Source organism: Trachurus japonicus, chromosome 13 (assembly GCF_045865225.1).
Source record: "Trachurus japonicus isolate A0001 chromosome 13, Traja_1.0".
In the NCBI taxonomy this organism is placed as follows: Eukaryota; Metazoa; Chordata; class Actinopteri; order Carangiformes; family Carangidae; genus Trachurus; species Trachurus japonicus.
This window is the reverse complement of record NC_140919.1, coordinates 8,723,264-8,737,093: the sequence shown is the minus strand read 5'-3', so window position 1 is coordinate 8,737,093 and position 13,830 is coordinate 8,723,264. Positions and strand designations below refer to the sequence as shown.

Below are 13,830 nucleotides of genomic sequence, written 5' to 3'. Positions count from 1 at the left end.
AAGGTTTCAGAGAGATGACGACCTCCTGAATGTGCTCTGGTCACCATGGAGATGATGTGTGAACTCAAAAGGTCAAGATGAAGGAGAATGTGTGAGCAATGGAAACTCCACATACACACAGCAAGAGATGAAGTGAAGACATAAAGCACAGAGTCAGACCTGAGCTCTCATAGAAGAACCTCAGAGAGGTAAGGAAGAATGAATCCACCTTTATCACAGAAAGCATCAGTGTTGGCCACAGCAGAGCGTGTAAGGTGCGGATATAGGAGGAGTTGAAGTTGCAGGTAAAAAAAATAGATAGGCTACTTTATTTTCTATACTTTAACAACTCTAAAATCAGGGGAAAGGGTAGGGGAAAAAGGTTCTGTGTGGCGAGAGTAGCTTTCTCCCAGTGGCGTCTCTCAGGTGACACACATCAGGTCCTAATTCACCTGACTTGACCTGAAAGAAAGAAAGAAAATGACCTGGAGTCCCATTCTTCAGAGACATTTCACTGCCTTACTTCTACTAACATTGAGTTTACAATCTTTAGTGAACAATATCCACTATTTCATTTTCTTCAGGAACTTGGGGCTGGGCTTCCTATCAGTGATCATTGCAGTCCTCACATGGAAATAGATCAGGGAGTTTTTCCTCCAACACTTACAAAACATTTACTAAAGCTGTGAACCACATCATCCATGTTGTCCTTTTTAATGTTACTATAACACAGTAGATGGTTGGGTCTAATTAGGCTATAGCCTATTGTTTGCTGCAGCGACCCTGACGGCCCCTTTGCTCCGTATCAAACCCCCCTCTCACTCTCTCTCCAGCCGTCCTTTCAAAATAAATGCATGAAAAGTCTGGCGGTGAAAAAAAAAACACCGACTGAGCTGGTGCCGTGCCGGTGAGAAATTCAGCGGTGGCGGCTGGTCATTCAAGTCATTCAAGTCATCGTGTCTCAAGTCCCGAGTCTTTAACTTCCAAGTCCGAGTCAAGTTGCGAGTCTTTTATTTTTTGTCAAGTCACAAGTCATCAAAATAGCGACTCGAGTCCAAGTCACAGTGACTCGAGTCCCCATCTCTGTTATATGCTACAGTCAGGATTAGAGGTAAGTATTATACTCTTTCATATTTATTCAGTTATTGTCATTGTAAATTGTTAAAGTAGAATTAGTGTAAAAAATCCAGCTCAGTTGGTAGAGCAGCTGCCCCATGTGTTGAGGCTATAGTCCTCACTGCAGGCGACCCCGGTTCGAATCCCGCGCCGAGCGGCCCTATCCTGCGTGTCATTCCCCCTCTCTCTGCCTCCCAATTCCTGTCTCTCTCTCTCAACTGTCCTGTACATTAAAGGCCAAAAAGCACCAAAAATATACTTTAATATTTAATGAACAACACCCACACCCTCATCTCTGCACAGGGTTTTAACATGTCAAAGATTTAAGAACAAAACTTAGTTGAATAAAATCTTAATTAACCTTCAAACATTCTGATATCCAAAATAAACATACCAGAATGATAAGTGGGTTCTTATTTTAACTATGTGTGCACATCCACCCCTCCCTCAAACACGTTTTCTTGTTATTAAACAGTTTTAGCAGCGACCAGCACCTTGGCATGTTGTATATGGTTTTATATAACATCATAATTTATCCTCTTCTTCCTTTTGTATAAAACTTTCTGTAGACATGAAACATGAAGTTCACTGTTGTGACTTTGTACTGGTTCAGCAACGAACAATGACAGAACTTTATTAGCACCGTTGTTCAACAGCAGAGCATCAAGAGCAGTCATGTGCAATTTGTTTTTTTAAGATACTTTATCATCAATGTATTAATACATGTTTAATTAATACAGATTTATAGAACATGTTCCCCCATGTCGACTCAACAGGTTTTGTTACCTGTGTCCCAGAGTCAGAGCAGACGTTTCGTCATCATCGCAGCAACACACACAGAGAAATGTCATAATTTCTAAAACATAAAACTTGAGACTAAAGAGGGGTCAGCTCAAAATGAAGTCGTCATCGTTCAATCTGCATTTTGAGAAAAATCTTTGCTGAGATCTTGAGTGGATTTCAACTTTGAAACATAATTTTGTTTCAAACACACAGGGCTTTAACGACTGAGCCGACATGTCTGAGCTCAGGCTGGTGGCTTCATCCTGACCTGGGTGAACATCTGGACCAGCTGCAGACTGTTACATGAACCATTCATCTGTTTTTTAAACCAGTCAGTCATCAAGTCTGAAGAACGCTGCTCCATACAGTGCAGTAAGAAAACTTGATTTGACCACAATCATGGCGTCTCTTTGAGGAACAGTAGGCACAAGTGTTAAAGTGGCCACAGACCAACATGAATACAGAAACCCAGCAGAGCCGTGTCGTGTGGACCCGGTCTCTCTCTGCAGCTCCTGGATCAGGACTCTAGAGTCCGTCACGATAACCCGGTCAACCTCTCGCTCACCTCCCACAGCTTCTTAGCCAGGGCGTCGTCTCGTCCCTTCGCTGCCACCTGCTGCAGAGCGCAGTTAGAGAAGTAGCGTCCGCTCAGCGGCTCGATGCCCTCCTGCAGAGCGCAGTGCAGGCTGGTCTGAGACCCCGCCTCCGGGTCCATGAAGAAGAGCTTGGCCACGGGCATCAGGAGGAGCTGCAGCCACCGGCTCAGACTGCCACACAGGGCTGTGGAGACGAGTCCTGGGAAGAGCAGAGATGAGGAGCTTTAATGAGCTGCTCAGTCACACTACAGTCACTCAGTCACTCTGCTGTTAAAGGCTGGAAATGTTCCTCTGCTCCTGGAATTTAATTTGATGTTCTGTAGAGCTGGGCGGTATGACCAAAAATTTATATCACGGTATTTTTCATAATTATATCGGTTTCACGGTATTTGACGGTACTTTTTTTTTTTCCATGCATGACTGGGTGTTAACCCCGTTTTCTAATAATTTAGAGAATAATTACTGCAGTAAATTGGCTTAGAATGACCTATTTTACTGTCACGAGGAGTGAATCTTGTAGAAGAACATTAGTATCCAGACTAGTATTAACATGGGTTTGAATGGTCCCACAAAATGCTGCTGTTCACAAAGAGGTGGCAGTGGCACTCATAACTGTAATGTAATGGACCTAACCAACTCACGTATCCCTCTGCCCAGGGTTAGCGCTCACCGATCAGCAGTTGGTTAGGTCCAAATAAAAACTGTGTTTTTCCTGCACTTTGAGGGGCTGGAAAAAATTATATTATAGCGAACAATGGAACTGTGTATTTTTTTTCCAGGTAAAACCTCTTTTAGGCCGCGAAAATAGGCCGTTTCTGTGGGTCTGTTCACAACACTGTATGTTGTAAATCTCTGGGCAGGGCTATTATGGGCTGGCGTTGCTAACGGGAGGAGTGCAGAGAGTCTTCTACTGCAATTAAAGTACTTAGGGGCTATTTGTAGATCATACAACCGCACTTTTAAAAAAATGCTACTATCCCTTTAACACAAACATCTACCTTTATACTGTATGGAGCTTTAACACAAACATCTACCTTTATACTGTATGGAGCTTTAACACAAACATCTACCTTTATTTTGAAGGAGCTTTAATACAAACATCTACCTTTATACTGTATGGAGCTTTAACACAAACATCTACCTTTATACTGTATGGAGCTTTAACACAAACATCTACCTTTATACTGTATGGAGCTTTAACACAAACATCTACCTTTATACTGTATGGAGCTTTAACAGAAACATCTACCTTTATACTGTATGGAGCTTTAACAGAAACATCTACCCTTATATGGAGCTTTAAAAGCTCTAGTTTTAAACCGTGTGTAGTCCACTGACCTGGGTGCAGACTGTAGCAGGTGACTCTGCTGCCCTGCAGCCGGTTGGCCAGCTCCCTGGTGAAGAGCACATTACACAGCTTGCTGCTGCAGTAGGCCTGGAGGTCGTGCCAGCCGGACCGACCCGACACCAAATCTTTCTCGGACGCCAGCAGAGGGAAGTGGACGTTACCGAAGCGGTGCAGCAGCGCGGCCACGGTGACGACGCGGCTGGGCCCGCACCGCTGCAGCCGCTGCAGGAGGAGGTTGGTGAGCAGGAAGTGACCCAGGTGGTTCACCCCCAACGCCGCGCCGAAGCCGTCCGCCGTCCGCCCCGGACCCATCACACCTGAAATACAGAGAGTGTATTACAGACTGTGTACACTGTGTGAGGAATGACGTCACACTGTGAAGCCTCAAACAACATACAGTTATGTAGATTCAAAACAACTTACCTCAGGCTCTTTCTGCAAAAACTGGCATCGCATCTTTTTCTTTCTGCAACCAGGTGCACATTCAACTCCTCTTCTTCCTCTCTGGATTTCTCCATACATATAAACACTTCTATTGCAGGAGCTTAATTCCTGCTCAGATTCATAGTTTACCACTACAGCCGCGCTCGATGACGATGTTTCTGTAGTTTTGATTTGTGTTGTATCCAAAGACTCAGGTGTTAGTGATGGTTCTGTCACTAGGGCTGTCAACGATTATGCTAAATTTGAATATATATTTGAATATTTAAAAAAAACTACAACATTAGATTGTAAAAATTAATATTCGACTGTGGAAAAAAACACATCAGCGGCTGCTTTGCATGTGGGGGGTCACAGGAGTTGCACTTGCACAGCGTCACTCACTGCTGAAAGTGAGACGCGACAGAAACAACGGCAGAAGCAGATGGCAGAGAGAAAAACTAAATGTCAGAAAGTTCAGAGCAGAGAGAGCAGTTTGGACTCCCAGCAACATGAAATACTGGAAATACTTCGGATTTTGGTCACGGCAAAAATGCAGAGCCTCAATTGCGTTGCGTTCTACAGTCTTCAAAGTTTTACGGTATAGGATATTAGTTCATTTGCTAATTTTGCAAGGTGTAGGTATGTTTTCAAATACGTGTTAAAACTTAAATAGAAATACCTATACCAGTAGTTACATCTCGTTGTATTAGTTTGTCCTCCTGTTACTGACATAATGTGCAAATATTGATATTCAAATGGTTCAAGCCTGTGTGTTTTTTTTAGAATATTTGAACGTCATTTGGAGAAATTCTGACCTCAAACTTGATGCTTAGTCCATGTCCAATAGATCCGTGTCACATGTTTGTGGTCCAGAATGAACTAGGTCTCCTTATTCTACCACAATGTTCTGACTTTGTTTCATGAAATTAAGACAAAACTTGGATGGACCATACAAAGTAAAGGGCTATTTCATCATATTTCTACATAATCTTCACCTGCGTTGTTGACGAGTAGATCCAGTCTGGGCTCGGTCTTCAAGAAGGTTTCAGCAAACCTGCGAACGGACTTGAGACTCGCCAGATCCAGCTGCATGAACATCACCTGGTTGTTCCCGCTCTCCTGAAACATAAACAACAACAAGGACTCTGGTTAGAAGAAGAAAAGTGAGGCTGATATCAAACAGGTGTGTATCTGCACTCTGCTCTGTGGTCACGGTTTTCAGAGTAGTTGATCTGGACTCAGCGATCTCAATGAGCAGCCGACGACGCAGCGTCTTCCTCGTGGCGTACAGTACTACTCACTCTGCGGATGTCGAAAGCAGCGGCCTCAGCTCTCTCCTTGTCTCGACAGGCCAGGATCACCCGCGCTCCTCTCTTCGCCAGATCCAGAGCCGTGGTTTTGCCGATGCCAGTGTTGCTTCCTGTGCACAGGGGGGAAAAAAACATTTCAGACACGTCAAACTCAACAAAGATGGCACCGTATTGAACTCAGTGAAGCCTAACTGTCAATCAAGACCATTTGTATTTAATATTTATTTACTTGGAAACACATTCACAAAGGGATTAAAATGTAAAATATGAGACAAGGACAGTTGGATGAGCCACCGATCCACATCATGGTGCAGCTCAAGTCACAAAAATAGAATTTAGGGGGAAAATAATATGATGTAGCAACACTCACAATTAAAAAATCAACTGACTATTGACTATTTGATGTTTCATTATAGGTGATAAATAACCAGAGATACTGTGACATACATATTATGAGGTAAACTTCCTGGACGGGTACAGGTGTGTTAACTGAACAGGTTAGCTCCCTCACTTTTCTCTCTTTTAAATAAAATATACTATCACTGTATTTCCTCAAATGCTGGTTATTTTCCTAAATAGTAGCTTTGATTTGCTAATTTGTTGTCAGGGCTATGATATGTATGATATGGTAAAAATCTGACTCATATATTATTAGATATTTTAAGATGCAAACTCTTTTTCCTGTTAGTTGGGACCTGTTGAAGTTTATCACCTGACCTTTATTTTGAAACATTGATCCAGCGGCCATTAAACCAACTGTAGCTTCACTTTGCCGCTAAACTGTGTTGTTTTATTAACAATAAACCCCCTTTTTAAATCAGATTTGACACAAAACAATCAGTGTTTGAAGTAAACAGCGACGTCACGGCTGTTTGCTCCACGTGCAGCAGCAGCCGACAGGTGAGGCTCGTTACCTGTAACAATGGCCGTCTTCCCCTCCAGCGTCACGGGACTCGAACATCTCGCTCCTCGGAACAAACCGTAGTAAACTATCACGTAGAAGCAGACTGTTGCTGCTCCGAGACACAGCAGCAGCGACATCACGGCGCTGCACCGCTGCTGCTCAGTCAAGGCGGCCGACGGCACAGCGAGCGCTCTTCCGGTTGGGACTTTCAAAATAAAGTTCACGTGGATGCATGGAGGTACAAAAAGTAGCCTATAGGTTGTCTGAAGAGCTAAAAAGTCGAAATTTATACATGAATGAATGTGATTATTGGTCATTTTCACTCATTGAAAGACTTCGCTTTAAAGGAGAAAAGGAGAAACCAACTCCGACATCTTAAGTAACTTCCGGTGGTATTTCAGGGGTTAATGAAGAGACGTCATTCTCTACGGTTTAGAGAGAGAGTAACGGACTCAAAGTAATGTATTACACTATCAGAGAAAATAAACACGCGCTCTACGGCTTCACTTTCCGCTGAATGAGTATTACAATAAAACTCAGTGAGATTAAACGTCAATTTGTTTCATTATCCAAAACAAACCAGGAAGTTGGGAGTCGGAAATGGGGACTGTTCGCCTTCAAATTAAAGGTTGCACATTGATGGACATTTATGGAGTGCCATTATTGTCCAAATTTGATAAATGACTCAAAAAGGAAAAAGAAATAGAAATAGATATGGACATAACATTTGTTTTGTTTTTCAATTCATGATTTTTTTTGTACCTTATTTCCATTGTCTCTGTTTGTTAAATCACTTTGTTCTCTATCTCCTCATTTTTGCTAATTTTGCTCATATAACGTTGATTATGCACTTTATCTCCTTTTTTCTATTTCTCTATATTTATTTGTTAGCCATACAAATTTGTTTTGTAATTAGTGACAGGGGTGGAACTTGCCAATCAGCTTTGTTCCCTCCTTGCACCATTGAATATACTTAATGTGTGCTAAACAAATAAACCTGACCTAATTAATTCCTTTACTGATTCTTTTTAAAATAACATTATAGTGTCCTGCCGTCCTGTATTCATTCATCTGCATGAGTGAAGGAGACTGTTTTTGATGCACTCTGATAACAAACTGTCCATACTCTGTCCAGGTTCATGTGATGTTCCCATTTAAAGAAAAATATAACTGGATCAGTGCAACAACATAAAAAAGGACTTGCAATGTGACACTGCTGGAAACAAAAGGAGAGAGTGAGTGATCAAGGGGTAAAAAAAAATCACCTGACCACCCATAAGGTAGACAAATAAACAGACATGGTTCATAAACATTTTTTATTTATTATTTCACATCCAATTATTTAGGCTACAGGACAGATAAATTCAGTTTAACAATAAACTCAGTTACATAAATTATTATTATCTGATAGGATCAGTGTGGTTTTTGTGCTGCTCTATATAAAAATGCACATGACATATAAAATTGATTAATTGCTTCAGTAAAAACATTTTTAAAAAGTCAGTCAGTATTTTTCTGTTCACTCCACTACCTCACTGCAAAATCCCAACTTGTTTCCCACTCACATCAAAGCTGTTTGTTGGGTCAACGTTTTAGTTTATCGACATTCATCAGGACCGACACATAAATCTTCTTGATAACACGACCTCGTCCAGTATTTAAATTATTTTTTTTAGTTGTGTGTATGTTACCAGTGTTGTATACATAAACCGTACATTTATTCTTATCCATGTCCACCATACTGTCCAATATTTCAGCAACTGAAGAAACATAGTATTTTTCTTTTTCCTCAAATGATTTTTAGTAGCCCACAAAAGAGTAAAATGTGTCTAAAGGAAGAAGTTTATAAGAATCACTGAGAAGAGTTTTAAAAAATCAACTGATTTAATCCATGAATGTGAAAACGTGAGTGAGAGACAGAGACAGACATGTAGAGACTGAACTGTCTGTTCAACAGTGAGAAGGTTTCTGTGACAGGAGGAGACTCTGATTCACTCAACACAGACTCACTGAGGAACGAAAACTGGACCAGAAGAATCTAAATCCAGGATACAGAGGTTGAGTGAAGGTGGTGTTGAAGGTGTAGATGTGGATCAGTGAGTCAGAGGAGACTCTGTAGAAGGACAGAGAGCCAGCAGGACAGTCCACATACACTGCTACTCTGTTAGAGACAGAGGAGGAGGAGGAGGAGGAGGAGGAGGAGGAGGAGGAGGAGGAGGAGGAAGAGGTGATAGGTGTCTCTCTGTTATTGTGGCTGACCCAGTAACCACCACCAGAGCACTCCAGACTCCAGGACTGATCGTTCCCTCCAAACCAACAGTATTTACTGTCTCCTTTCCTGCTGATTCCTCTGTAACTCACTGATATATAAACGTCTCCTCTCCACTCGACCTCCCAGTAGCAGCGACCAGTCAGACCAGTTGAACACAGCAGCTGTTCCCAGTAGTCAAATCTGTCTGGATGATCAGGATATGACTGATGCTCCTTCACCCATGTCGCCTTCCTGTTGTTGTCAGACAGTTTGATCTTTGTGTTCACTGTGTTTGTGTCGATTGTGAGTGGACAGGAATCTGATGGAGAGAACAAGACACAGCTGCAGTTATTGATCATGTGATCAGTTATTGACAGTTTGATGAAGACTCATGAGGTCAGTGATGTGACAGTGTGAAGATGGTTGAATGTGCTGCTTTGTTTCCATGAATCAAAGTAAAAACAGACTTACACTTCCTCAGACCTGGTGTCAACCATGGGACTCCAGCAGGCTCCACCCTGAAAGGAGGAGGGGGGTCAGAGCAGCACCTTCTCTGTCAGCATGCACACATGGACATTACATGGCTCTCACACACACACTGTTTTATCACTGTGTTCACATGGAGGCTGGTATGTATGGATGAACACTGAGCACAGAGAAGAAGGAGCTGGAGTCTTTATCTAGTGATGATACTGTCACTGTCCCTTTAAGACCGTGGCCGGCGCGTGTGTGTGACGTAGTGGTGCAGGAAGGTAAACAGGAAAAGGAAAAGACATCTACAGTGATAGAGGCACAAACAGAGAGCTAGGTGCTGTTAATGCTCCAGTGTTTAGTCTGCAGCAGTGTCCAGAGTTTGACCAGGCCCAGTATTGTGTTCTGCTCTTGATAAACTGAGGAATTAAATGTGCGGTTCTGCACGAACGGTTCAACTTCGTCCTCCTTCCTTCCTACACTTTGGCCCGGACTCAAAGACGCCAGTTACCAGCAACGAGCCAAACATAATAACCAGCTCCCAACTACGGTTCGGACAGAGAGAGGGTTAAAAAGGTAACAATACAGAGCAGGAGGAGACGAGGAGGAAACACTTCATCATGTGTTTCTCCATGTGATGTCACTTATAGGGATGTCCCGATACCACTTTTTCACTTCCGATACGATACCGATATTGCAGCCTTCAAAATCGGCCCGATACCGATATTGATCCGATATTAGGGGTGGTGAAAAAAAACGATTATTTATATTTTTCAAATTCTAATAGAAAGGAGAGTCCTCCTGTTGCTGACTGACAGGCTGCTGCTGTCATGTTCTTCTATGGGACAGACAGTAGTGAGCTTACTTTTGAACTGTAAAATATTTAAAAATAAACCTTATTTACAACTGTTATTGAATTACTGTACATCAATGTCAAACAAAAGGCAAAATCTTCTTGCTTCAAGGTTTTATTTGTCACTCCAAATTGAAGATTATAGCCTGCCCTGTTACATGCTGCCATTCAGACATACCATCATTCCGACATGCAAACGTCCTGCCATTCCGACAGTTTCGTCCTGCCATTCCGACAAGGCTTTAATTTCCATAAGCAAATGTGCGTTACTCCGAGCGGTGGTTAGGGTGTGTGTATGTGTTTGTTTCCGGTTTTTTTCGTTCTTTTTTCATGTTTTAAGACATGTGTACAGATGTGATAGTCTAGTCTCTGTATTTCACTGAACTCAAAACGCGCCCATCACAGGCGGCATATAATAAACAATTACACACAGATCAACAGAACCCCCCCCCCCACTCCTCCCCCCTCCTGCTGTCCATTAAGTCCGAGTCCCAGCCGTCGGAATGAGTGTGTGTGTGTGTGTGTGTGTGTGTGTGTGTGTGTGTGTGTGTGTGTGTGCGTGCGTGCGTGTGCGTGCGTGTGTGTTGGCGCGTGGTGAGGGTGAGTGAGAGAGAGTTTGTTTGTCCTACTGTCCACACGGGAGAGACGCCGCGGCTCCACCGAGGTGACCACGCCAGTCCTCTCCCTCCTCCCGCTTGGCTGAGAACGGGCCCGGCCGTGCGGTGTCCAAACGGCCCAGCAAACACAAACCGTAATTTCAACGTTGATTTCCGGTTGAAACCAGGTTGATATAAGGTTTGAACGTTTTTCAACCTCTTTTCAACCGTCTAAAAAGCGGTTACAACATCAACGTGGCGCAAAACACATATTTGTTTAATTTTGGTTGATAATAATTTCCATTGTAGCTCTCAAAAGAGATTGTATTGATTAGATTGACGTTTTTTCTCTAAATGAGGGAGGCGAAATTACGTCTAAACAAAACGCAATTTCAACGCATTTAATGTTTCATAAAATATCATAAATATGGACATATATGAGCTTTGTGCTGTTAATAGAAAGCTTCCAGTACATCGCAATGGTGATATTTTAATGAATTTATGTAAAATTAGAGGATGCCGTGTACTGCTGTAACGCGCATGTGCAAACACTTAGGCTGAGGACTTGACCATAACCGGCTGCTGCACTGAGCGAGTGCGGCGAACGAGTCGGTCCTACTCACGCTGCCTGAGTCGTCAAATACAGCATTTTTGGTAAGTGCATGCACTACTGTGCAGTATTTCCTATGTTCCAACAAGAAATTATGACACCATTTGTTTCATTTTACACTGCTCACGATGCGGACGAGGCCGCTCGTTCGGGCATGCTAACTTAGCAGTAAGGGAGTTAGCATGGTAGCTTGTAACGTTTTCATGCTGCGGCCTTGACAAAACTTTCTGCCCGACTACTTTAAGGCGTGTGTTTATAATGTTGGTTCGCTATTGCATGTAATTCCACAATTGGACTGTCGACGTAGCCTTCTAAATTTAATATTCAGGCCATTTTACAACAAAAATACACAGCTGAAAGCGAGGGGGCTGCAAGCTAGGGAGGGAGTGAATGAGGGATTGTGATGATAAAAAATGACCCAAAACTTTGTTGTTTGTCCTACTACAACAACATATAGAGAAAGTATGACCAGTGGGAAAAGGGCACACCCTACTGAAATGGGCTACTGTATGCAAGTAAAAGTAAAGGGGAAAAACAAAAACAACAACAAAAAAGGGCCTTCAGGGAAACTGTGGTGTACTCTGTGATTAAAGGTATTTTTTGCTAATAATAAAGTTTGTCTATATTACTGAGTGGTTGCACAGTGAAATCCTTGCATCTCATAATTTCTTTACTCTTTCCCTAATATTTTAGATGCTGTCATGAGGTTGAATCCCAGCCTCACAGGCAAATGTCAACAGCGCCATGGCAGACCACCTGAAACAGGCTGCAGGGAGGACTAGTGGTGGTGGTTTTGATTCAGCCCTGCATTCCACAACCTTTGTTCTAAACAATTTTATTTAGAGAAGATATTTTTTTATTGTTTGCAGGGTTGGGGAGTAATGGAATAGTTAAATATTTAAAATACAGTATTTTAAATAGAAACTTGAAAATTTTCAACGGTCGGCATAAACGTTTTTTAAACGTCTTTTCAACCAAAAAATGTTTGCTGGGGGGCTTTTATAATCCACAGGGTAATCCACCAGGAAAAATAATCCACTATGCCGCTTTGGAATTGCTGCCACGCCAGCCGTCCAAACGCCGACTGTGTCTCTCACTGTCCTCCCCTCTCACCACGTCACTTCCCCATTTAAAGCCTCGGTCCCACTAATGCACTTTTACGCATTATGCACACAACTTACAGCAAAAAAGAAACATTCATTCATTCATTAAAGGTCCGCACGTCCCAGTGCGCAAACCACAAGGATAATTGATCATTTCCCTGGCCTAATACACAATGCAAAAAACCTGGGGAGCAAACCTGCAAATCAACTACCCCAGCTGGCCAGGCTAAACCCAGTGGATCACTACAAGTTGTTGCAACTTTGGGGAATTTACTCCTGGTAAAAAGGCTTACAAACATGGACCAGGACAGTTTCATAATACGCACAAAAATCCAAAGGAAACGAAAGGTAACTTTAAAAAAAATAGCAACAGCATGAAGTATTCAAAATATGTGTTTTATGCATGCCACTGTGCGTCTGCCTGTTCAGCTCTGCTTACATGGCTGGCACTGACCACTTCAAGTCAGTAATACAGATGTAGCCAACTTGAAGTTCCCCCTGGTCCCTGGTGGGACCATGATGGGCTCCTGCTTGGCCCGTGGCGATAATTTAATCCCCCGCGATGACGTAGCGAACGCAGCCACGACTGTTAACGCCCCTCTGCAGTCCGTGTGAAAATCAGCTGCAGTGTCTCATTTGTCCACGGGGAGGAGCAGTGATTTTGACCCGAGTTAATCTGTCAATCACTTTTCCTCCTCCTTTCTTTTTTCCCTCAGATGAATTGCCTCCAAAGCAGGCGATCTATAAGTAGCTTCAAAGATAAATACTGTAAACACAGACAGAGCACAGATGAAAATGTATCACTCGCAGTTTACCTGTCTACAGATTTTGCATTCTAGTAAATGTTTGCCTTGTGGTGGTTTTAATGTTAACACTGAAGCATAAGGTGCGCAAATGAACCCTAACCAATAAATAAACAACATGCCGACGTGTCCGTGAATATAAACGCATGAGACTGTATGTGTAAAATGAAAGTGTGGTCCTAAGTGACCGCCCTTATATTCAAACAAGAGGAAAGAGAAATAATTATGAGGTTCATAAATTAAAACCCCATGATTGTGCGTCGTGCGCCCTCGCCATGGCACAGCTGAGACTTAACAAACGGGATGTTTTTTGTTTGTTTCTGTAAGACCTGTAGCCTAATGTAAACAGTTATTTACAAGACCCTCTTTCAGTTTTTGCCAGTCGGCAACCATGAAATCTGCTCTGCATTTCTGACTTGCTCACTCACTCCCGATCCGCAAATAAATAAATAAATTTCTAGTGACCACAGAGCATCACTTCTCAGAACCACGGGCTTCATTTAGGTATTTATTAGGGGTGGGCAAGTTAACGCGTTATTATCTCGTTAAACAACGCCAACATTTATTTTATTGCGCATTAATGCATGTTGCTCACATGCTTTTATTTTGTAAAAGTCTGTTGCTGGCTGCTGCGGTGTAGGGGTCAGAGTCGCTGGACACCGTAAACATGCGCTGTGCACCTCT

At 42.6% G+C, this 13,830-nt stretch overlaps 2 protein-coding genes across 5 annotated transcripts in view; both read right to left on the bottom strand.

The window, feature by feature from the left end:
* Positions 1-2,312: 2,312 nt before the first annotated feature.
* Positions 2,313-6,639, bottom strand: LOC146975385 (dehydrogenase/reductase SDR family member 13-like). The gene is made up of 5 exons (XM_085794784.1): positions 6,470-6,639; positions 5,547-5,665; positions 5,241-5,364; positions 3,813-4,139; positions 2,313-2,673 (listed from the first exon to the last, which is right to left on the bottom strand). Exons 1-5 carry the CDS (start codon positions 6,594-6,596, stop codon positions 2,414-2,416), a joined length of 957 nt encoding a protein of 318 aa, XP_085650910.1. The 5' UTR covers positions 6,597-6,639; the 3' UTR covers positions 2,313-2,413.
* Positions 6,640-8,097: 1,458 nt separating this feature from the next.
* Positions 8,098-13,830, bottom strand: part of LOC146975383 (protein NLRC3-like) — an 85,613-nt gene continuing 79,880 nt past the window's right edge. For all 4 annotated transcript variants that reach the window (XM_085794768.1, XM_085794765.1, XM_085794767.1 and 1 more), the window contains 2 exons: positions 9,182-9,228; positions 8,098-9,029 (listed from right to left, as the gene is read on the bottom strand). In XM_085794768.1, the coding sequence (XP_085650894.1) occupies positions 8,455-9,029; positions 9,182-9,228 (622 nt within the window). In that variant the 3' untranslated portion in view covers positions 8,098-8,454. The remainder of the gene's footprint in view (positions 9,030-9,181; positions 9,229-13,830) is intronic.

What these genes read in the sequence shown, in the direction of transcription:
- LOC146975385 (XM_085794784.1), bottom strand. Translation starts at nt 6,596, where the DNA reads ATGTCGCTGCTGCTGTGTCTCGGAGCAGCAACAGTCTGCTTCTACGTG. An exon ending in GAAGACGGCCATTGTTACAG is followed by an intron (nt 5,666 to 6,469) that starts GTAACGAGCCTC and finishes CCCTGTGCACAG; the next exon opens with GAAGCAACACTGGCATCGGC. An exon ending in TCTACTCGTCAACAACGCAG is followed by an intron (nt 4,140 to 5,240) that starts GTGAAGATTATG and finishes TCTGTATTTCAG; the next exon opens with GTGTGATGGGTCCGGGGCGG.